Source organism: Macaca thibetana, chromosome 15 (genome assembly GCF_024542745.1).
Source record: "Macaca thibetana thibetana isolate TM-01 chromosome 15, ASM2454274v1, whole genome shotgun sequence".
NCBI classification, from domain to species: domain Eukaryota; kingdom Metazoa; phylum Chordata; class Mammalia; order Primates; family Cercopithecidae; genus Macaca; species Macaca thibetana.
In genome coordinates, this window is record NC_065592.1 from 32882429 (window position 1) to 32908727 (window position 26299).

Here is a 26299-nt window from a genome sequence, read left to right on the forward strand (position 1 = left end):
GCACTTCCTCCTTCTGAAGTTCACACATCACTTTGATTCACATTTTTGATGGAAAATATTCCTTCCCTAAAACTCCCTCAGTTGATCAATACCTGATGCAGAAATATTAACATTTGAAAATCCCAGCTCAACCTCAACCTCACCTCAGCTTTACCTTTGCTTTCCATACCTGTGTAGATTCAATGACTTAAAATATCTCGTGTACAGGCACTGAAAGGTAGTGCTGTAATATTTCTAGATTTCATATCTGTAGTCATATCTGTAAATGATTTACAACAGATGCACATAGACACATGTGAAAAAAATTCTTTATTAATTTCTCACATTTCATTACAAAATGTATGTTGCAAACAACTTGAATAACCTACTTGTGGTTTTTTTGTTTTGTTTTTTTTTTGTTTGTTTTTGTTTTTAAACCCTTGGCTTCAAGGACTCAGGGTCTCCCTATCTTTTATGAAGTTTTGGGAAACACTGATTACGAGAGTCAATAGGTTATCATTTTGCTATTTATTTTCTTCTCTCAAGCTCTGAAAAAAATGTCCTCTGTATAAATTAAACAACAACAAAAAATGTTGTAAATTCTATGTCATTACAGTCAACAGAATTATAATAATGCATCCAAAATGTGCGGCCACAAAATATCAGGTATATGTTTGAAAAAGAAAAAAAAATGACATTCTAGCCTTGTTAAAAGGATAATGGTCCCATATTTTTATTAACAGGTTAGCAAAACAAAATCCAATGGATTACAATATTTACATGTTATTTGAAAAATAAAGTAGTGATAAAAGCATGTCACAATTATTTTCTTTTTTTTTTTCCTTTTTCTTTCTTTTTTTGTTTGTTTTTTGGTAACCATTACAAACACCCAATCCAGGTATGGAACTGTTTAATACATTTGAAATGAGGCCAATTAAAAACAAATATAGACACAAAATGAATCTTTGTCTGGATAGTTCACACTTTCCCCATTTTCTGGTTTCCACATGATGGCCCCCATCCCTTAAAAAATTAAATTAAAACAAACATCCTACAAATAAAAATTCTTAACGGTAAGAAAATAAAAGAAGAACATGCTTTTCAAGTAAGCACTTATTCCACAAATGCAACATCTTTCCATGGATTTTATTTGAAGCTGTGTGGGACACTGTCATCTCAGCAATTCCCCTTCCCTTTCTTCCCTCCCACCCTCCCACAACCCTTCCAAGTAAAAAAAAAAACAAAACATGAAAACCAAAGGACTCACACATGCACACATGCACACACACACTCATACACGCACACACACACACGCACATCCAAGCACACACACACACGGGCTTCTAAAACCTAGGCTTCAAGAAAAGTTCTTTTCTATTTTTTGGAACGAAACCCTTTGTTCACAATCAGAACATATTATAAATGTAGGCTTAGATTTCGTCTAAGCTGCTCCCTCCTGAAAAAGCTGATATGGGGGACAGAGCAGCTGGCAGCTAGATTTAAAAAAAAAAAAAAAAAAAAAGAAAGTAGTTCTCCAGGCTCCTTGTAGGATACACGTTATTTCTTGTCCACTCTCACCAAAGGGATGGGATTCTAGTACATCCCCTCGTCCCCTAAATAAATGAAAACCCCCCGCAAAACACAATGCCAGCAGAAACAAAACACAGATTTTAAAATCACACACAAAAGCCAGCCAATCCTAACAGAAATTATTTGTGTGAGACGGATAATGCGTGAATTTGACAGGCAACAAAAGGGTGAGGAGGACCTCCTCGTCTGGCCCACAAGCTGCATAGCTGTGCCGAAAGTTTGGTTCTTTAGTTAAATTAAAAAAAAAAAAAAAAAAAAGAAAGTTAACTTCTTCTTTGTTATTTCCATGTTTAAAATAAAAACATTCCTATTCACAAAAAACTAAATCTCCCTTGCCCCGAAATTAAAACAACAATAACAACACACACACGAAAAACAATTCATATGAAAAACTGAATTGTGCTGTGTTTGTAACACTCAAATTGATAGAAAATAAACATGTGGCAAACAAAACTCCACAATCACCTTAAAATTAGCTCACATGAATCTACCAAATTCTAAATTATAGTTGAACACTAATAAACAGCTTACCTGGAATAAAGGATGACAATTCACAAACAGTTATCTAATAATTAAAGTCTGTTTCTTTTTTTTGTTTTGTTTTTTACTAAAATAATTAAAAAAATCACAGTATTTTAAGAAATAAAACCCACATGGGGATTTTAAGCACAATTTGTGTTCCTTTCTTTAAAACTCTTTTTTTTTTCTCCATTCACCATCTTGCCCAGCAGTTCTCTCTACATTTAACCACAACGACGACAGGTAGTACTGACAAATGCAGAGAGTTCCCTTGGTTAAGTTTGAGGTACTAGGAAACAGGTGACTGTTTTATGCAAAGCAGTTTTTTTTTTTTTGTTTTCTGTTTTTTGTTTTTTTCCCAAAGCGGCTGCAGTTAGGTCTTGAAAAAGCTTAAGGTATTAAAACTAGAAAAACGCACCAAAAGTTGTGCGTCAAAAAGTTGCTCCCCAATGAGAAGTCTTCTACTGTCACGGAGCTTCTGTTTCCATATACTGTCCAAGACCACCACAGGGTGCACCGTACCCTTGGGAGGTGCTTCCATATTCCGCAACAAATGAAACTTCCATGATGAAGATCCGGAAGAAAAGATGTAGTGATGGAAAAGGAGCCACATATTCCAACCATTTAAATAACTTTAATTTACATACTCACTCACACAGGTACCAGTGCTTTGAAAATAGATTGTTCAGTCCTAAAAAGCAGCTTTGTTCTGTCTTCTCTTTTCTGTCCCTCCCTTCTCAGCCCAAGCCAGCCCTCCCACTTTTTCATCACTGTTCAAGTAAGGTTTGATTAAGGATTTCACCAAACGCTTATTCTTTTTTGGCCTCTGCATTCTCCAGGAGAGATTTGTCGGCAGTTACTACACAGATGGCTACTGTTTCATTCTTTAGGGAAAAGTCTATCCCAATGGCCTCGTCATCTTCCTTTTCCTCTATGGAGGGCATTTTAACACTGTTCTCCATGATCTCTTTTGGGTGGATTTCTTCTCTGCTCACCTGCTTGGTGTCATTCAATGCCCTGAAAAAACATTTATCGAAGAGACAGATGAGTACAGTATATATATTTTTCCTATTAAACAAATAAATAATAAAACCCCTCAAGTGTCCTTATTTTCCTGATCCTATAAAAGCCTTGGGGTTTCCTTTGAACAAATGCCATGGGTGTATGACAAAATACCAGGTGATTCATCCCTGCTATGTTTTGCTTAAGTCATATATTTCTGTATCTTAAAGATTTGAACTTACAGAAGTATCCATTATTATACTATACATTGATTATACCATGTTTTGTTTCTAGGTAAGCATAATCATTTTATGTCACTTCTTCTACTGGATCATCAGTGGTAATAGCAGGAATTGTCTTATGCTCAAAGTCATCAGCCGAACCCAGAAGCTTGGAGATTTGGTTATATTTATTAAGTCTAAAAGAATAACTCAGGTACTAAAGATTTGTTTGTCAGGTCCTGAAACAAATCATGAAAACAAACTAAAAGCAAAAACCTGAAGATGGAACCCATGTCTTGGGAAGCGTGGTTATATTCTCTGAGGTCTAGACCCTTGAGGCTTCAGGGATCAAGCTTCAGGCTTCATATCACCACACAAGCCACGTTTCCTCCTGAAAAGACCACATCCTCGGTTCTCTCTGTGTCTGGTGGACTAACGGTGCCTTGTTGAGGGGCTGATTCTATGTTCAGGGATCTCATAAGTATTTTACAAGTATGCTCTCACCTACCTGGGAGGCAGGCAGAAGCTGGCTCTGTCCCCGAGGCAGTACATGGGAATGTTCAGGGCCACTCAGGGAATGGTCAGTCACAGAGGCAGGAACAGAAGCCATATCTTTTGACCTCGATTCACATTCTATTATAGAATGTCATGCTACTGAAAACTAAAGGCACATTGGCTGGAGAAAACACTATACTTCTGCACATGGGCTTGAGTGGGACTGGTCGTTCATAAAGATGATTTTTTTCCTTATTTGACTTGTGGCTGGGTGACCATTTTAAAAAACAACAGAAAAGGAGATTGGTTCCTCACCATTGCCTCTCCTCCCATGGCCCAGAAATGTGACACAGAGGGGTGTACATACTGTCAGGGGAACGAAAACGAGAGCCCCTCCCTCCCTCCCTACCTCTTGCTTTGGACAAAGGCATCCTTGAGATGGCCCGACTTACATGCCGTGTCTCAGCACGTGTCTTTCCCACTCAGAGCCCTGTGAAAACGCCCGTCCACAAAATTCACATGGAAAACGCTTCTCAGTGTTAATAGCAGCTCCGTGGTCAGAAAATCTCATCAGCTCTGCAAAGAGAAAGCAGAAGTGCTACCTGTGTGCTGTGGGAATCAGCAGAATAGGTAAGTCAGCATTCATTAGGATACCCTCTCTCCTACCTTCACTGATAAAGCCATGCGGTGAAAGCAATTTCCAGATTCCTTACTTTTTCTTACGTTTCCCCCTTAGGGCATTTCTTGAATAGCATGCAAGAACTGTTTCTGGTTCTTGGGCCCCAACACCTCATTTCTCCTCACCTCCCCAATGCTTCTATCACATAATCTGGGTCCTTCTTGACTGAAGAGCCCCTTGCCCATTCCAAAGGAATCTGAGCATTATTTTTTCCAATTTATTCTCTCCTTTGTGTGATGATTTATATCAGTACCTTACAGGTTAGCATCTATTCATTTCCTTTTTGACACAGGTTTATCTTTGTTCACTGAAAAGAACCTACGCTACCAAAAGCCCTGGACCAGGTTATGTGTTGTGGACCTCAGGGTTTCTACTTGTTCCAAGTAAGGCTGAAGGCTCATGACTTGTGGTCATCCATCATAGGTATTATAATCAATACCTTACAGGGCGGTTATGTGCACTGAATGAGATCGGCAAGCGAAGACTCTACCATGAACATGAATCTGGATGAGTGGGAACCAGTATGTGAACACATGTGCCCAGCTATTGAGAGGTCCTGGCTAGCTGCCCGGCACCTACCCCTCAATTGGTGGTATTTATGAATACGGGGATATGCAGACATTTCTGGACGGTGTGTTGTAAACATCAAATATTGACTTAGTTGTTTTGTTTCCTCCATGGTACTAGGCACATGGTAGAAGTCTGATAAATGTGGATTGGCAGTTTAACTGTTTTCAGGCCACGTCTCCCGGCAAACTCAAAGATAAGAGCTTATATGGCCATTGTGTTAGCCTGAGTTCCTAGCCCATATGTGTTTCATTATACCAGAGGGCCAAGTCTTCATGTAGGTAATAAACGGCAGGACCTTGCCAGTTCTGCAGCCGTGTTGCAAAGTGAGGGCATCGCATAGGGAAGTGTTGATCATCTTTACACTCTGATCACTCTGGTCCACACATACAAGACATTACAGGAAGATGCCTCCTGGTTGAAATGCCCCATCTAATAAGATTCTCAGGACGATGTTAACAGGATGGGGGGCTCTGTGATGCCTTAATCTTCAGCACAAACAGCTATGTGGCTGGGGCCAGTTTTAACAAAAGATGAAACATTTTCTCACAAATTAAGAAGATCACCACACAAGCCATTAAAAATAATTGCACAGACTATCTTCCTTGATTCTTTTCATTGGAAATGAGACAGCACCATCTGCTCTGCGCATTAATTCCTTAGCAGGGATTATCTTGGGCAAGAAATCAACAGAATGCCTTCCTGACTCCTCCCCAACTGCATAATGAGAGGGGGGTGGGGAGGATTCTGCTGGGGTTAATTTTGATTTCTTCATGCCTGGATTCTTCTCTTTCAAATCTCCCCTGAGCTTCCTAGGCAGGACCTGCAGCGTGTCCATATTCAGTCCAGCACTTGCGTTTAGAAAGGAGGTAGGGAGTGGGGTGGCTGCGAGGCTGTGAATCACCTAAACTAAGGGTGTCTGATAAAAGTCTAAATTGCCAATAAGAGGAATAATGTTCCTGGTACACTTGCTCCTTTACCCTTAATCTGTAAACAGGAAACCAGTCATCTGTCCTTTCCAATGGCACATAATAAGCTCCATCCTCAGAGGAGGAGGCCACTGGGCACTGGCCACTCTTCCAAGAGCTCTCCACCAGCCCGAGAGCTGCGCGCAAGCCACCTCCAGCCCTCTGCTCCTAGAAGCTGGGATGCCTGGCAGAAACACCCGAGGCTATTGTGTGCATTTCTTCTTCTTGCCAAGAATATACCTAGATGGTGGAAAGTTGATTCTCGGTCTATTCAAAGGAGTTGGGACAAAGGAGGCTGCTCTTTCAAGGATCGGTGAGGGGGAAGGGAAGGTTTAGGCTTGTAATTCCCATTAACATGACTGGAAGTTACTCATGTAAATCCCCCACCCTCTGAGAGGAATACGTGCTTCTCCACCCTGAGGGCTTTTTTTTTTTTTTTTCCTCCATGTAGTAAAGCTCATGAATGTGGATACTATACTTTTTCCAGTGAGAAGCGGAGACCCTGAAGTTCTTTCCAGCCAACCCACTCCTGTGTAATGCCACAGTGCCAAGTAAAAGGGGGCTGCCAAGTAGGGTAAAATGAGGAGGTCTGCCTCGTGCCCCACACACATCCCAACCACCATCTTCTAAATTCGAGTTTTCTTTCTCTCCTTTTCTTTTTGAATAAGGAGTCACAGGGGAGCAGAAGCCTAGAAGGTATTTTGCCTTTATAACGCTTATAACCTTTGAAATCACACATGCTCAGCTTTAGAGATTAAAAAGCCACAATCATATCCAATGAGAAATAATTTGTTTCCAGAGGAGAAAAGGCAAGGCCATAGAGCATTATGAAGAAAAAGGAGTCTTTCTGTCAAAAGTATCCTCTCCCAGAAAAGTCCGGTAATAGTGCAGGGATGTTAAGAAATCATTGTGAAGAACCTACTCATGAAATGGTTTGAAAAAGAAGAAGAAGAAAAAAGCCATGCTTCTCCGATCACAACCATTTTCCTTGTAAGAAATGGATTAATACAGCCCCTACTGATAAAAGTAATAACTTCATGAGAACAATCAACCTATATGGTAAGGATGTTTTCTTTGTCCATGTCTTTTTCAGGTTAACTGTAGGCACAGGGTTTTTGAAAGGGTAGTGTATCTTGGCTGTCATTTCCTGCTGACTGTCTTGATCAGGGGTTCAAGAGCCAAACTGGAGCCCCCCTCTGCAAACCCATAGTCTTCAGCCCTGGCATCATGGTAGGAGGGTGAGTGCAAGTCAGGAAAAGGAACAGGGAACACCTTGGAGCGAGGTAGCCCACCAATAGGCTTCCTTAATGTTTGCAGACAGAACAAGCAGAAAACACAAAGAAATTCTGCAAAACGGCTCCTTAGAGCAAGGTCCCAAAGGCCACGGAATCCAGAGATTTCAGGGCCAGGTCCCCTTCAATGAAGATTACACTACTCGAGGCATTGGGAAAGTGATGTGCAGGGTAAGAAGAGGGCTTGCCTTTGGAGCTAAAAGATGTAAATTTGAATTGAATTTCATCTCCAGGGTTTATGTTTTTTTGTTGTTGTTTGTTCGTTTTGTTTTTTACTTTGAACATGCTCTTAAATTTCCTGGGTCCTAATTTTTCCATTTGTGAAATCACAAAAATAACACCTACATTGCAGGCTTATCATTTTATTAGGTAACTGCTATATTCTAGGAACTGGGCGAAGGTCTTGTGTGTTATCTCATTTGATCTTTACAACAACCCATAGAACCACACCCTGGATAGCCAAAACAATCTTAAGCAAACAGAACAAAGTTGGAGGCACCACCTTACCTGACTTCAAAATTGACTACAAAACTATAGTAATCAAAACAGCATGGTACTGGCATAAAAACAGATACACAGACCAACAGAACAGAATAGAGAGCCCAGAAATAAATCCACACATTCATGGTCCATCAGTTTTCAACAAAGGTGCCAAGAACACATAATGGGGAAAGGGCAGTCTCTTCAATAAATGGTATTGGAACAGGTGGATATCCACATGCAGAAGAATGAAATTAGACCCTTATCTCACACCAGATACAAAAATCACCTCCAAATGAATTAAAAACTTGAATATAAGACCTAAAACTATAAAACTACTAGACAAAAACAAAGGGGAAAAGCTCCATGACATTGGTCTGGGCAATGATTTTTTGGATATGACCTCAAAAGCATGGGCAACAAAAGCAAAAACAGATAAACAGAATTACATCAAACTAAACAGCTTCTGCACAGCCAAGGAAACAATCAACATAGTAATAGACAACCGATGGAATGAGTGATAATATATGCAAACCATACATCTGATAAGAGATTAGTACCCATGCTATATTAGAAAATCAAGCAACTCAATAGAAAATAACCTGATTAAAAAATGGCAAAGGATCTGAGTAGACATTTCTCAAAAGAAGACATACAAATGGCCACCAGGCATATGAAAAAATGTTCAACATCACTAATCATCAGGGAAATGCAAATTAAACCACAATGAGCTATCACTTCACACCTGTTATTATCAAAAAGAATAAAGATAACATGCTAGAGACAATGTGGAGATAAGGGAACTCCTGTGCACCTCAGCGTTGGTGGGACTGCAAATTAGTGCAGCCATTATGGAAACAGCATGGAGGTTCCTCAACCAATTAAAAGTAGAACTACCACATTGATCTAGCAATCCCACTTCTAGGTATATCCAAAGGAAATGAAAGCAGGATATTGAAGACATATCTGCACTCTCATGTCCACTGCAGGGTTATTCATAATAACCAAGATAAGTAATCAAGCTAGATGTCCATCAAAAAATGAATGGATAAAGAAAATGTGGTATATACACACATGAAATACTATTCACCATTAAAAAATATGAAATCCTGTCATCTGTGACAACAGAGATAAACTTGTAGAACATTACGTTAAGTGAAACGAGCCAGGCACAGAGAGGCAGACACAAATACTGCATGATCTCACTTATATGGGGAATCTAGAAAAGTCAAACTCATATAAGCAGATAGTAGAATGGTGGTTACCAGGGGCTTGGGGATTTGGGGAGATGTTGTTCAAAGGATACAAAATTTCAGTCAGATAGGAAGAATAAGTTCAAGAGATCTATTGTACAACACAGTGACTACAGTTAATAACAACATATTGTATACCTGACAATTGCTAAGAGAGTAGATTTTAAGTGTTCTCACCATAAAAATGACAAGTATGTGAGGTAATGCATACGTTAATTAGCTTGATATAATTTTCCACAATGTATATGTATTTTGAAACATGTTATACATCATAAATATATACAATTTTTATCAATTAAAAATAATTTCAAAATAAATTTTAAAAGTCTGAAATCTGAAGTTTTAAAGTTCAAAAAAAAATCTTTACAACAATCTTAGGAGGGAGATGATATTATTCTCATTATTATGACTGTTATTATTTTACAGATGATGAATGTACAAGGAGATAAAATAATTTACCCGAAGCCATCTAAATAGTAAGTAGAAGAACTGGAAACCAAATTCGGCAGGCTAAATGCACAGTTCTCTTAGTCATGAGATTAAAGAAAAATGTTATACAAAAACCACCAGCACTCAGGCTAGCACATAATGATGCTCAGTAACGGCAACTATTCTCATCTCTGGGTCGATATCTGCAATGTTGATTTCTGATGTTTATGTTATCCACGTGCTTTTGATAAATCTGCAATAACTAAAGTAACATATCTCAACCTATATTCTTGTATATATAGTCTGGGGTTTTCCACAATATTCTATGTTGAACAATATAGAAAACCAACGCTGAATCACATAAATGTATATCCACAACTAAATATACTTTTGAAAACTTTTTCATTCTGAAATAATTATAGACTCACAGGAAGTTAGAAAAATAGTACCAAAGTCCCACAAAACCTTCCCCAGTGTATTCTGTAAATACATAGTTGAATGAGAGAGGTGGTCTCTCTTTCTCTCTCTCTACAAAGCAAGTCAGAGCACAAAGGGGGTTAAGAAAAGGGTCATGCAGACGGACATCAGGGGGTAGGGGCTCAAGTTCTTTGCACCCTCCCCTACAGTTCCAGCAGTGTGTGCCCCAGCAGCAGTAATTTTAAATAAGCATTCAACTGGAAGTTCATTCTCATTCCTCTAGAGCTCTACAGTGTCATCCATCTTGCTGTCTGCTTGTCCTTATTCTGAAGATTCCCTAGATACCAGTTTTCCTTATTAAAAACAAATCACTGCCATCTATTTTTTCAACAAACATGTATCTATAATTAGGGAGAAAATGTCTGTTTTCCTTGGCGTTTCTATAGCTAGTAATAGTTTACAAAGACACAGCTCTTGATGTGTTTCCTAAGTCAGTCTGTTCTGCTACTTAACTAAGAAGGATCATTCCTTCTGTTACTCCTACAACAATCTCCTGCCTCCCTTCTGTCTCACTACGGACATGACAGATGCCATCTGGGATTGGGAGGGCAGGATGAGACTAACCTCTGTCTTCAGTCTTGCTGTTCATTTCGTCTTCCTTGTCCTCATCATCACTGCTGGAGCTCTCCATTTTCTCCTTCATCTGTTCCAGCTGATCCAAGTTAACCCGTCCAACCAGCTCAAAGTTACGGCTTACCTGAAAAAGGCCCAAACAAATGATGGAATAATAAGCCGCAGACCAAATAGGATTCTTCCTGATGGAGAGATCTTTCCGACATCATTTTACTGTGACTGTGGTTTTGCAACCAGGACCAAACAACTCCAGGGCCTAAGAGTTCTTTGACTTTGTTTTGACTCTTTTGGAGATGGAGCTGCCCTTTGCTCCCGCATTCCATCATTTTCACCGGAACTTTTGCACACTGGCCCTTCATTACCAAACTTGTGAAGAAACATGAGCTGTAGTATGCAGGAGACCAAAAGTAAAATGAAGCCTAGAGTATAGAGTAAATATCCAAAACACACTTTTTATTTTAGTTGAATTCAAAGGTGTAACTCTCATAACAACCCATGTTTCAAATACTTCTGCAGGTGAAGAAATTCTGCAAGCATGCTGACCACTAGCAATGAGACACAATACAAGCTTCTTTGCCATCATCCCATCAACCAGGGTGTTGCGGGGTGTCCCAGCCTAGGCCAGATGACAGCCATCTGATCCTGAACTCTAGTTTAAATGGAAGATAATTATTATTATGTCAAGCATTACTACTGTTTTTGAAGCTGACCACAGCCTATATATCAAGGCTGGGATTATCTGAGAAAAACCTAGATGACTAACCCCTAAAAGCCCTTTTAAAGTGTTAACTATGGCTGGTTTTTATTTATGTAAAATGTGGTCAGAATAACGTGGAAATCCAAGCTTTCTTCAAAATATCATTGGAGGGAAACAAAAATCTATACTAAGAAAAGTCTTTAATGATTTTCCATTTTGGGTTCTCAGATCAATGGCAGCACAAAATTTACCTTCATCATGAATTGATTTTCAGAACTTCTCCAGTTGCATGCATAGAATGATCAGGAATGACAAGCTGGTGCAGGGTTAAAGTCAAAAAACTGCCCTGGGCTACGTGTCTACGTAAGGTGTTATGCTCCCCTTGTTGGAGGCATGGGGAGGGTACACACAAGATGAATGAGATCTGGTTCTGGCCTCCAGAGGCTCACAGTTGAGTTGAAGAGGGAAGACAGACATCATTAGTCAGATTCCAAGGCAGACTTCCCTAGCTGCCACAGTAGAGACAGAGTGTGATGAAGGCACAGGAGAGGAAAGAGATAATTTACAAGACAATTCCAAAATAGTCTCTGGGACCAGACTGGAACAAAGATTTGCTGAACGCCACCGATTCCATGTGCCTGGCAGATGGGAACATCATCATCGACTGTGACAAATGTAAAGAGCCTCAGTATCAGGCCTTAGATACTGAGGCTGAATACTGTCCCAACAACATCCTGTAAGAGATAGGTAGCCGCCGGGCGCGGTGGCTCACGCCTGTAATCCCAGCACTTTGGGAGGCCAAGGCGGGCGGATCACAAGGTCAGGAGATGGAGACCACGGTGAAACCCCGTCTCGGCTAAAAATACAAAAAATTAGCCAGGTGCGATGGCGGGTGCCTGTAGTCCCAGCTACTCAGGAGGCTGAGGCAGGAGAATGGCATGAACCCGGGAGGCGGAGCTTGCAGTGAGCTGAGATCGCGCCACTGCACTCCAGTCTGGGAGACAGAGCAAGACTCCGTCTCAAAAAAAAAAAAAAAAAAAAAAAAAAAAGAAAGAGATAGGTAGCATTCAGGAAAAACCTCTTTTAAAACAAGAGAAACAATACACTGATCTATCCGTAACAATGAAATCCATGAAATTAGTTAACTTTGAAAACAACTCAACATGGGGGTGGACAAGACGCAGACAACAATCCCAAAGCTAAACAAGCAGGGAAGGTAACTTCTTGTTTTTCTCAATTAAACAAGTTCTAAAAATTAAGGGACTAAGGCAAGAGGAAGAGAAAGAGGTCAATTCCGAATCTGATTTCTCTTTCTTCCCCTCTAAGTCCACAGTAACGGTTTCCAAAGGAGTTTTGCTTGTAGCACCTTACTAACTAGGGCTTTAACATTTTCATTGATTTCCTTTTATGACATAAAAGTAAAAAGGGATAGCACAAGAACACGTGCTTTGAATTCAGACAGACCTGAGTTCAAGTTTAGGATTTGCCATTAACCACTAGATTCTGGATAAATCACTCAGTATATGTACTTGATATATTTATTTGTAAAAGGAGGTCAGCATAGTGCCTGAAACACAACAGACCTCCAAAATGTAATTTCCTTTCCCTTTTCTGGGAATGTGAGCCTTTTCTAGTTTTGGCTCTTGGGAATGCTCACAACAAGCATTGTAAATGCATATTTACGAAGTTATGTTTAGCCACAAAGTCTACATTTTAGCCAAACAGCATTTATGATAAATATTTGAATAAAAAGTTTTCTGGCTTGCTGGTTTTTCAGGAAAAGTGGGCAAGGTTCCAATTTGCCTAATTTTTAAATACATTTGAAGAAAAGTATTTTTAAGTGACTAGTACATAAAAGGCAGCCTTTCCTGAGCCACTTTCTCCTGCACTTCTCACCATTAGTAATCAGGGAAACTATAAATACGTGTAAAGGACATAAGGGGTGGGCAGTCACCAGGAAACAAAAATAATGAAACCAAGGAGACCAAAGAAGAATCCTCAAACATCTGCTTTAATCCAGTTGTTTTCATTCATTCATTCATTCATTCATTCATTCATTCATTCATTCATTGATCAAGGATTCCTGGAGGGCTGGCTTGCTGTGTGCCAGCCTCTGGGGTCCACGCTGGAACCCCTGCTTCTTTTGGAGCTCTTGGTGACAGAAGGAGATCTGTCACCAAACCAAATGTTATTTTTTTCCCTCCTCATTCTAGGTTTTTTTGAAGACTGTATTTGTCCATTTTCCCAGCACCATCATCCCTTCACTGGAAAACTGTTAACATTTTAAATTCTGCATGATTTTAAAATAGTACATGACATTTTCACAGTATGATGTTCATCCCAGGCTAACCCAGGATTTATTTGGTCCTGAAGATTTCTAAAATCTTTGCTAGGCAATTAAAAGATTTAAAAATGAGAACCAAAATTTTTGCTATGTAATTAGAATATTTTAAAATAAAAACTCTTTATTGTTTTGGGTTATGACGGTATTTGAAATCCCCAAGCCATCCATCTAAATATTAATCCTAACACAAAAGGAAGACTCTTTTCTGCATTCCTGAGCCCATTATCATTGTTTACCTGGATTACTGCAAGCCCCTTCCCCTCCCGTGTTCGTCTCCCAGCACCTACTCTTGTCCCTTCTTGTACCTGATTCTTTAGTGTGGTCAAAGCAATTTTTAAAAAAATTTAAATCTCTTCATGTCAGTCTCTGCTTGCCCTGAGGATAAAATACAAATTTCTTACTGTCGTTTACATGGCGGGCTCTCATGTTATTCTGGCCCATCTTCTCCAGGCTCCCCCTTGCTCCCACCACCCTGAACTTATGGAGGTCCTGGAATATGTCATGCCCTTGAGGAGTCTGTGCCTCCACCATCTCACCTGTCTGAAACTTGCTCATGCCTGCCGGCTTCATGTGTTGAGTCCTTAATCTCCTAGCCCCGCTTCTGTCACTTCTTCTGGGAGACCTTCTCTAAACTCCTCCTGTGTTCAATATCCTTGCTCCATGTGTTCACAGCACTCTGCACCCCCACTTCAAGAGCATACCCCATTCAGTAATGAATTGTTTATGGCCTGCCCCTCCCCAGTCCAAATACAAACTATGAGAACAGACTTGCTGTGAGTCTTACTTACAGCTGAATCCCCACTGGCCAGTACAGTGTCTAGATTAAGAGAGGGTGTTATTCTCGCCTCCTGGCTACTGGATATCTTCATTTTCATTTCTTTTTTTTTTTTTTTTTTTTTTTTTTTTTTGACGCGGAGTCTTGCTCTGTGCCCCAGGCTGGAGTGCAGTGGCGCGATCTCGGCTCACTGCAAGCTCCGCTCCCCCGGGTTCACGCCATTCTCCTGCCTCAGCCTCCCGAGTAGCTGGGACTACAGGCGCCCGCCACCTCGCCCGGCTAATTTTCTTGTATTTTTAGTAGAGATGGGGTTTCACCGTGTTAGCCAGGATGGTCTCGATCTCCTGACCTCATGATCCGCCCGTCTCGGCCTCCCAAAGTGCTGGGATTACAGGCTTGAGCCACCGCGCCCGGCCCCATTTTCATTTCAAATAGTTTCTTTTATATAAATATTCACAAAAAATTTATGAAAATACAGAAAAACTCATTTAAAGTTCAACTCCCTATACATAATAACTGTTAATGAATTATTGTATTTCTGTATTCCTGTTCTCTATCCGTAGCTTATTTACATTACTGTTATCATTTAAAACAAACAAGTGTATATCCAACTTTTTCATGCCTGGCATAGTGTACACATCATTCTCTGAATAAATATAATTTTAATCACTACATAGCATTTCATCAAGTGGATATATGGCAGTTTACTTGACTATGCATTCCCGCATGAATTTACAGTGGATCATTTCTGGCTTTTCATTATTAAAAATGTTTGTTACAAAAAATAATGAACCTTATTGTATTTAAGCCTTTCTTTCATGCTTAGTTTTAATTTTATAGGCTAAATTTCCAGACGTGAAATTACAGGGTCAAAGTCAAAGGGTATAGACTTTATAAAAGTTCCCATGTATTTTGAACTGATTACACCACTTTCTGGGCCCGGAGATTGGTGTGTATTTGAATAACTCCTTGATGATGCAGACGACATATTGAGAGAAACACACTTTTCCCCTCTAAAGATGAGAAGCAGTTTATTACCATTTCCCCAAAGGCCCACAACAAAGGGAGAAAGAGCAAGCTTAAGAGTTTGAGATTTAGAACCCGGCTCCTTGTAGGCTCCTTCTGCAGGTGAAAGAGGCCGCATGTTCTTGAAGGGTGGATTGTTCAGACACATAATCATTCAGACTAGAAACCCATATGCAGATCTTTATTCCTGTGAAAGCTATTTGTGAATGCCCACTCACTCAAGGTGCGGGCATGAAGGCCGCTAACCCAGAGTTTGGTGAAGTCATCCATCTAATGAGAATGTGAGATGAGGGTTGGGTGTGGTGGCTCACACCTGTAATCCCAGCACTTTGGGAGGCTGAGGCGAACGGATCACTTGAGGTCAGGAGTTCGAGGGCAGCCTGGCCAACATGGTGAAACCCCGTCTCTACTAAAAATACAAAAATTAGCCAGGCGTGGTGGCAGGTGCCTGTAATCCCAGCTACTTGGGAGGCTGAGGCAGGAGAATTGCTTGAACCTGGGAAGTGGAGGTTGCCAAGAGCGAAGATCATGCCACTGCACTCCAGCCTGGGTGATAGAGGAAGACTCTGTCTCAAAAAAATAATGATAATAAAATAAATAAATAAAAATAAAAGTGAGATGAAGTGTCAAATGTTTTTTCCTTTAACACTGAAGTGAGGACACTGCAAAACCACTTCCACACTCAAACTTAAAGTTCAAGCTTTGTCTATTTGTTGACTTTTAACTATTCAGCAAAATGGTTTAGATCTGGTCTTAGCATGTATTTCCATACTTCTGGCATATTCTAAGGTGATAATAATTATATGTGACTTACAAATATTATCAAGTTGACTATGTATTTTCATATTGTACTAGGGTAGCAAACCCAGTCTGATAGAAGACTGATATAAATGTGCTTGCTAATGACAGAATGGAACTGGAACCCTTATCTTCAGATTACACTGCAGGCATCAAATAGGAGAGATTGTGATTGAGAAAGTCCACTTAATGTTTCCAGAGTTTTCAACTGTAAGGCTGCCCCTCTTACTTAACATTTGTACCTTCAAACAGAGGCACCCAGCCAGGATGCTCATATTACCTAATACTGCATGTGGATGTTAAAAAGAATGCACAGTGCTGCGAAGATTTTGAATGACTTATAACACAGGCTGGTACACTTTTTGTGTAAAGGGCCAGATAAGTAAGTATTTTAGGCTTTCTGGACCCTATAGTCTTTGTTACAACTATTCAATTGCTGTTGTAGCTCAGAAGCAACCATAAACAGTAAGTCAATGGATGAGCACGGCTGTCTTCCAATAAAGCTTTGTTTAGGGAAAATGAAATCTGAATTTCCTATTTCACATTACAGTTTTTCTGATACTTTTTCAATCATTAAAACATATCCAGACCATCCTTAGAGAGTGGACCATATGAAAAAGGAGGTGGGCCAGATTCGGTCCTTGCACCATAGTTTCCCAACCCCTGACTTACCAAGTGGTCTACTCAACAGACAGATCTTCTTTGCCTGTCCTCAAAAATCAGAATGGGAATGAGGGAAAGAAAACAGTGGGAGAAAGATTCAGCAAAGTATTGTCTCTATGATTTCTTACAGCAAGATGGTCAAAAGTGCAGGTAAAAAAAATCTTGCTTTCTCAGATAAGAATACCTCAATTAGAGTTCTTGTAAAAGCTTCAAGGAAGGATATTCAAAGTTTGTCCATACTGTCCCAAATGGTTGTGTGTCTTTGTTTCCCATGGCTGAATAATATGCTATTGTGTATTTATGTATCACTTTTTAAAGAAAGCATCCATCAATGGATCATTAGGCTGCCTCCATGTCTTGGCTATTCTATTGTGAATGCTGTTGCAGGGAACATGGGAGTGCAGCAGCTATTTGAGACACTGATTTTGTTTCCTTTAGTTAAATATCCAGAAGTGGGATCACTGTATCATATGGTACTTCTATCTTTACTTTTCTGAGGAGCTTTCATGCTGTTTTCTCTAATGGCTCTCCCAATTTACCTCCCTATCAACAGTGCACAAGGGTTCCCCTTTTCTTCACATATATCAAACCATCACATTGTACACCTTACATCTATACAATTTCATTTATCAATTATACCTCAATAAAGCTGGGCGGAGGGGGGGGGTTGGAGAAAGAAAAGATATTCAGCCAAACAAACCAGTCAGGCAGTATTAAAGTTCTATGGAACCTGAGCCATGAAACTGTATTTCTTGTGCACTGTGCTCCTCTCCAATTTTAAAACTACCTCTTATCAAGCAAGTAACATGCTGGATTGTGCTTCTCTGTTTAAACTTGTCTCACCTAGTTGCTTATAAACTCTTCCAGGGTAGCAACCATTTGTTATTTAGCTTTATAGGCTCAGTGCAGAGTCATCCACTTGACACACAATAAATGCTATCTGAATTTACCAGTAACATGAAAACCCATGAAAGATCATAAAGTATAAACACTTCATAATATTGCCATAAGATCAACCTACAGAATGGGAGAAAATTTTTACAATCTACCCACCTGACAAAGGGCCAATATCCAGAATCTACAAAGAACTTAAATTTACAAGAAAAAATCAAACAACTCCATCAAAAAGTGGGCAAAGGATATGAACAGACACTTCTCAAAAGAAGACATTTAGGCAGCCAACAGACACATGAAAAAATGCTCATCATCACTGGCCATCAGAGAAATGCAAATCAGAACCACAATGAGATACCATCTCACACCAGTTAGAATGGTGATCATTAAAAAGCCAGGAAACAACAGGTGCTGGAGAGGATGTGGAGAAACAGGAACACTTTTACACCGTTGGTGGGACTGTAAACTAGTTCAACCATTGTAGAAGACAGTGTGGTGATTCCTCAAGGATCTAGAACTAGAAATACCATTTGACCCAGCCATCCCATTACTGGGTATATACCCGAAGGATTATAAATCATGCTGCTATAAAGACACACGCACACGTATGTTTATTGTGGCACTATTCACAGTAACAAAGACTTGGAACCAACCCAAATGTCTATCAATGATAGACTGGATTAAGAAAATGTGGCACATGTATACCATGGAATACTATGCAGTCATAAAAAAGGATGAGTTCATGTCCTTGGTAGGGACATGGATGAAGCTGGAAACCATCATTCTGAGCAAACTATTGCAAGGACAGAAAACCAAACACTGCATGTTCTCACTCATAGGTGAGAATTGAACAATGAGAACATTTGGACACAGGATGGAGAACAGCACACACCAGAGTCTGTTGTGGGGTTGGGGGGAGCGGGGAGGGATAGCATTAGGAGATATACCTAATGTAAATGACAAGTTAATGGGTGCAGCACACCAACATGGCACTTGTATACATATGTAACAAACCTGCACATTGTGCACATGTACCCTAGAACTTAAAAGTATAATAATAAAATAAAATATTGCCATAAGATTTGCATCCCATGAAATAAAGTTGCTTGTTAATGAGAAAATGAGTGGACACTTTCTAAATGATTTTGTTTCAATACTTACCAAAGATCGATTATGTGCTAAAAATACCCCTGTAGTTTTCACATGTATCACTTATCCCTTATGACCATTGTATAGTAAATGTGTTGCCTTCTATATTTGTAGGTGAAGAGCACAAAACAGGAAAGTGATAAAGCCAGGATTCGTTAGGACTCAGATCTCCAGATGACACAGCTCAAGCTTTTCCCATTATAATGCAAATCATCTGCCGAAATGCAAAATTACTCACAAAGTATATCAAAACTACCATGGCTATACTGGTTGAACACAGGAAGAAGAAAGAAAAAGTATTAACAATAACGTGATATTGCAAAATGTGATGGGATAGAACAGTAGCATCCTTTCAGAATTTCTTTCAAAATAAAAGCCTACGAATATTAAAAACAAAGGCTGATAGAGTACCCAGAAGGATATAGAGCACAGAAGTCAAGGAAGATATCTACTTTCTTTTGCAATCACTGTGTCACAATCAGAAAACATATTACCATCATACCTAACTTAGCAAAAGTCCAGACAAAACCACTTATTTGGAGAAACTCAGCATAAATTCAGACACAAGTACTCAAGGAAGCTAGGTGAAAGACATCATTAAGAAAGGCTCAGAGCTTTGTGGCTGGCCAGTTGAGCAGTTGTCAATCTCCTGGACCCAAAATGCAGAGGGAAAAGATGCTAATGGATGCTGCCACATTTTGCTTATTTGAACAGGATACTTAACATTTATTTAACAAACAACTCCTGAGGCTTTACTGTATGCTGGGCACTAGGTTAGATTTTGAAAGAAAGGTGAGATAAAGAAATCTGCCTTAAGAAAGGAGAAGAAAAGTTCTATGGAAGCTTAGAAGCTGGGACGAAGACTTTTGACTGGGGAGTTTAGTGGATGGTTTCAAAGGTAAGGTAAAGAACATCTTCAAACGCCTATTTGAGAAATACTGTTTAAGGTTTTGCTGGACACACCCCTCTGAAAAATGGTCACACCTCTTGCTCATCTAATTCTGGTTTCTCTGTCTTCTACAACACACGGAAGAGACAGAGCCACGGTTAACAAATAAAGAAACAGAACTACATGAGGGAAAGCAGAAATGAAATGGCATAGTCTTCTAGAGAAGGCTTCAGCTTGCAGAAATCATTGTAGTTGATAAAGCTAAAGTTGCTAGCATTTAGTTCAGAAATAAAAAGCAATCAAAAAAAAAATGTGGCCAAAGGTGTGTTTTATAATTTGGGAAAAATTCGTCTTATGATTTATTTGGGAAGAATCTTTGGAGAAAGATTCATCATTTATTTCTCATTTCCTTTTCTGGAAACAAATGTCCTATGTGACTTTTTTGGCCACTATGGATTTCACTAGTCCAAAAAACTGAGCAATTTTATTAGAATAACTAAAATGTTGATGATTCCTTCTGAGCTTAATGTTTTGCTGTTTCCCTCAAACTGGCAAAAAGTAAGATACGAGTTTCTTAAAGAGTTCAACTGCCTGAGGCTCCATTTATATAAAAAATTAAAAACATTTCAAAGTAAATTCAATTAGTGAATGTGTATTGCCTGAATAGACTATCCCTCTAAATTTAATATACTGAATATGACAATTTTATGAGCAGAACAAGTTAGAGATAATATATTTTATGTTCCTTAAACTAGCAAAGAGACTTCAGAATCATAAAGAACACTAACAAGGTATTGCATATAAACTTTCTTTAAAAAAAAAAGTATGTGTATTTTTTAAATGTGAGAAATGCAAGGTTTGTTTTTCTTCATGACTTTAAGGTTCCTAAAGATGTTGTCTTAGGCTGGGCACAGTGGCTCACACCTGCAATTCCTGCACTTTGGGAGGTCAAGGTGGGAGGATTGCTTGAGCCTGGGAGTTTGAAGCTGCAGTGAGCTATGATTGCGCCATTGCACCTCAGCCTGGGCAACAGAGCAAGACCCTGACTCAAAAAAGACAAAACGTTGTCTTCATCTTTCAACAGTATTGCTAATAAAGGGCATTACTGATAAATAATTCACTGTATGTGTTGGAGGGGAGAATGTTGGGGGACAGAGAATGCAGGGAGTGAAGGAAGGGAGAGGGAAGTAAAGGGGAGAGGGGTAGAGGGAGAGCCTACACTAGCCAACCTTCTAGAGGACCCACTGAGATTAAAAACAGACAGGGAGTCAAAGGATAAAAAAATAAAATTTCAAATAACCTGCACTGTTTACTTTAGATCCTAAGAGATTACAAGTGATGCCTTGCTCACTAGTAACAAAGATAAAGATCTAGGAGGAAAGATTGTGTTTATCACCTATAAAATGAGAGTTCTGATGGTTATCCCTTTTGTACTCTGGCTTCTGAGGATAAACATGCAGCCTAAATTGAGTGCACTGGAGATTTTGTTTCTTAGAAGGAATGGTATATTTGACTTTAAGGACCTTTCTTGCTGGTACCAGGATTCTGTCCAGTCTGTGAATGATATAGTCTGACATCTTTATAGATGTTCCTGAGGTTTACAACTTTTGCAGGCAGAATTCAGAAGTCTAGTTTTGAATGTTCAGTTCTTTTTAATGAAATCCTTTAACTGAAAGTACATTCTACGTGTCTTATTCTACGTGTCTTATAGTTTATTCCATAGATTCTCCCTACCACACAAATCACCTAATGCTATTTGTAGAAGAATATAATGAGCACTGCACTGTTTTACTGGGAAAAAAAGTGAATCCCTGTTTGGAACCAATTGCTAAGTCTATTCCACATTAATCCGGATCCTGAGTATCTTGTTGACATAGCTGTTCTCAGGATGAACATCATAAAAAGACTACAGGAAATTAGCATTTATTGAGGACCTACTATGTGTTGGGTTATGGGAAACTTGCATCCGTTTTAGATATTGAGGTATAATTTACCTACCATAAAATGTATCTATTATAAGTAAACAATGATTTTTAGTAAATTTATATCTTTGTGCAACCCTCACCACAATCCAGTTTAAGAACACTCTCATCACTCTGAGAAGCTCCTTCATATCCTTTGTAATCAATCCCTGCTCCCATCTTCCAGGCCCAAGTAACTTCTTAGCTGCTTCCTGTCTCTATCATGTTGCCTTTTCTAGAAATTTCATAAAAAAAGAATTATAAAATACGTAGTCTTTTGTGTCTAGCTTCTATCCACATAACAGTTTTTGGATTCCTCAGTGCTGTTAAATGTATCAGTAGCTCATTCTTTTTCATTGCTGAGTAGTATTCCATTGCATGGATACGCCACATTTTATCTATTTATCCACTTTATGTGAAGGTAGGATTGATGGGTCAGACGGCAAGTGTATGTTTATAAACAAATGCCAAACTGCTCCAAAGTGGCTATGCTATTTTACATTCCAATCAGCAATGTATGAGATTCCAGTTTGTCCACATCCTTGCCAACACTTTTGATACTATCAGCCTTCTTAATTTTAGCCATGCTAGCTAGTGGTTGGGGAGTAGAATCTTATTATTGTTTTAATTTATATTTCCCAAGTGGTGAATCAAGTTGAACATCTTTTCATGTGCTTATTTGCCATTTGTATATCTACCTTCTTTGGTAAGGTGTCTATTCAAATCTTGTGCTCATTTTTAACTGAGTGGCTTATCTTCTTATGGTTGAGTTGTAAGATTTCTTTAAATATTTTGATTAGAGCCCTTCGTTAGGTAATTACTTTGCAAATATTTGCTTCTAGTCTGTTGCCTGCCTTTTCATTTTCTTAATGGTGTCTTCTTTTTTTCTTTCAGTTGTCCACAACTTTTGCATCATATATAAATTTTTTTTCCCTAACCCAAGATGATATAATCTATTATTCTTCTAAAAGTTTTATAGTTTTAGTCACACATTTAAGCTTATGGTTCATTTTGATTATTATTATTTTTTGAGTAGAGAGTGCTGTAAAGGTCAAGGGACATAATTTGCATACACAAATCCAATTGTTTCAGCACCATTAAAAAATAAATAATCCTTTCCCTATTACCTTAACACCTTTTATGAAAATCAACTGATCACATATATGAGGGTTTATTTCTTAACTTTTGCTTCTGCACTACTGATCTATGCATCTATCTTATGTCAATTTATAGTGAGTTTTGAAATCAAGATGAGTGAATCCTCTGATTTTGTCGTTTCTCCACACTAGGCTATTCTAGGTCATTTGCATTTCCATATAAATTTTAGGGCCAGTTTGTCACTTTCACCCCCGAAAAGCCTACTGGGATTTTGATAGAGATTATGTTGAATCTGTGTATCAGTACGAAAAGAATTACCAATATTGAGTCTCCCAATTAATAAACATGGTATATATTGCATTAATTTAGTTTTATAAATTCCTCTCAGCAGCACTATAGTTTTCAGTGTATAGTTCTCATGTTAAATGTATTCTTAAGACTTTTGTTCTTTTTGATGTTAGTGTACATGAAACTGATCTTCTTAAAATTTCATTTTCAGGTTGTCCCTTACTAGTATACAGAAACATAATTGATTTTTGTATATTAATTTTATATCTTGCAACCTTGCTAAGCTCATTCACGTTCTAGTAGCTTTTTTTTTTTCTTGTAGATTCTGCGGATTTTCTATCTATAAAAATCACATTGTCTATAAATAAAAAGTTATGTTTCTTCCTTTCCAATTCTCATGCCTTTAATTTCTTGTTTTAGCCTTATGGTCCTTGACTTTTATATTTGAATTGTCAGCATAATTATGTTTAGTACATTGTACACTGACACCCCATTCCTCTCTCATGAACCCTGAAATCAGGTGTTTGTATATCTTTCCCCCTAACAAATGACCATTTTTAGCCAGCATGTAATTCCACTGGCTGTCAGCCAAAAATTCAGTTTCAATAGCACTGCCATCTTTATATACAAAATAGTGCTTGGAGAATTATTTCAAAAATTCAAATTGCATTTTGTACTCATCATGTAGGGAAAAAAGATTAGAAAATGAGAAAAAAAAGTATTGCTATCTCAGTAATGAGTCTCATAAACCTAACAATTGAGACAAACATGAGAATCATTAGGCATGCTGAAAGTCGCAATTCTTTAGCCTCAATTAGGTGCTCATTGGACTTAATAAGCTGGTCAACCATGAGGAAGAGAAAAAAATTAAAGAACATAATATGACATAGTGAAAATATTACATTAAAGACTGTGTCTAAGAAATGAGACAGACAGCAACACAATAATAGTGGGAGACTTCAAAACTCCACTGACAGCACTAGACAGGTCATCAAGACAGAAAGTCAACAAAAAAACAATGGATTTAAACTATACCTTGGAAAAAATGAACTTAACAGATATACACAGAACATTCCATCCAACAACCACAGAATACACTTCTATTCAACAGTGCAGGGAACTTTCTCCAAGGTAGACTATGACGGGCCATAGAAAGAGCCTCAATAAATTAAGAAAATTGAAATTGTATCAAGCAGTCTCTCAGACCAGAGTGGAATAAAACCAGAAATCAACTCCAAAAAGGAACCTTCAAAACTATGCAAATACACAGAAATTAAATAACCTGCTCCTGAATGAGCACTGGGTCAAAAATGAAATCAAAATGAAAATTAAAAAATTCTTCAAACTAAACTACAATAATGGTATAACCTATCAAAACCTCTAGGATACAGCACAGGCAGTGTTAAGAAGAAAGTTCATAGCCCTAAACACCTACATCAAAAAGACTGAAAGAGCACAAACTGACATTCTAAGGTCACACCTCAGGAACTAAAGAAATAAGAACAAACCAAACCCGAACCCAGCAGAAGAAAGGAAATTACCAAGATTAGAGCAGAACTAAATGAAACTGAAACAAGCAAACAAAAAACAATACAAAAGACAAATGAAACAAAAGCTGGTTCTTTGAAAAGGTAAATAAAATTGATAGACCATTAGCAAGACTAACCGAGAAGAGAAGAGAGAAAATCCAAATAACCTCATTAAGAAATGAAATGGCAGATATTACAACTGACACCACAGAAATACAAAAGATCACTGAAGGCTACTATGAACACCTTTACACACATAAATTAGAAAACCTAGCAGAGATGGATAAATTCCTGGAAAAATACAACCCTTCTAGCCTAAATCAGTAAGAATTAGACACCCTGAACAGACCAATAACAAGTAGAGAGATGGAAATGGTAATTTAAAAATTACCAAGAAAAACAGTCCAGGACCAGATGGATTCACAGCAGAATTCTACCAGAATTGGTACTCAAAGAATTGGTACCATTCCTTTTGACACTATCCCACAAGACAGAGAAAGAGGGAACCCTCCCTAATTCATTCTGGGAAGCCAGCGTCACCTTAATACCAAAATCAACAAAGGACATAACCAAAAAAGAAAACTACAGACTGATGCCCCTCATGAACACAGACACTAAAATCCTTAACAAAATACTAGCTAACCAAATTCAATGACATATCAAAAAGATAATCCACCATGATCAAGTGGGTTTCATAACAGGGATGCAGGGATGGTTTAGCATACATGAGTCAATAAATGTGATACACCACATAAACAGAATTAAAAACAAAAAATCACATGATCATCTCAATAGATGCAGAAAAAGCATTCGATAATATCCAGCATTGCTTTATGATTAAAACTCTCAGCAATATCGGCATACAAGGGACATACTTTAAAGAAATAAAAGCCATCTATGACAAACCCACAGCCAACATAATACTGAATGGGGAAAAGTTGAAAGCTCTCCCTCTGAGAACTGGAACAAGACAAGGATGCCCACTCTCACCAGTCCTCTTCAACATAGTACTGGAAGTCCTTGCCAAAACAATCAAACAAGAGAAAGAAATAAAGGTCATCCAAAATTGGTAAAGAGGGAGTCAAACTGTCGTTGTTTGCTGATGATATGATCATTTACTTCAAAAACCCTAAGGACTCCTCCAGAAATCTAGAACTGATAAAGGAATTCAGCAAAGTTTCCAGATACAAGATTAATGTACACAAATCAGTAGCTCTTCTATACATCAACAGTGACCAGTGGAGAATCAAATCAAGAACTCAACCCCTTTTACAATAGCTGCAAATATACAGCTTAGGAATATACCTAACAAAGGAGGCAAAAGACTTCTACAAGGAAAACTACAAAACACTGCTGAAAGAAATCATAGATGACACAAATGGAAACATATCCCATGCTCATGGATAGGTAGAATCAACATTGTGAAAATGACCATACTGTCAAAAGCAATCTACAAATTCAATGCAATCTGCATCAAAATACCACCGTCATTCTTCACAGAATTAGAAAAAACAATTCTAAAGTTCAAATGGAACCAAAAAAGAGCTCACATAGCAAAAGCAAGACTAAGCAAAAATAATAACTCTGGAGACATCACTGATATGGTTCAGCTCTGTGTCCCCACCCAAATCTCATCTTGAATTGTACTCCCATAATTCCCATGT

At 38.5% G+C, this 26299-nt stretch overlaps 1 protein-coding gene across 8 annotated transcripts in view; it reads right to left on the reverse strand.

Annotated features, from left to right (window-relative positions):
* Positions 1–290: 290 nt before the first annotated feature.
* Positions 291–26299, reverse strand: part of ZNF462 (zinc finger protein 462) — a 155488-nt gene continuing 129479 nt past the window's right edge. For 7 of the 8 annotated variants that reach the window (XM_050761832.1, XM_050761837.1, XM_050761835.1 and 4 more), the window contains exons 11-13: positions 10516–10648; positions 4259–4382; positions 291–3105 (exon numbers count right to left, since the gene is read on the reverse strand). In XM_050761832.1, the coding sequence (XP_050617789.1) occupies positions 2898–3105; positions 4259–4382; positions 10516–10648 (465 nt within the window). In that variant the 3' untranslated portion in view covers positions 291–2897. Of the gene's footprint in view, positions 3106–4215; positions 4383–10515; positions 10649–26299 lie in introns of all 8 variants that reach the window. The other variant, XM_050761836.1, reaches the window with a different exon arrangement.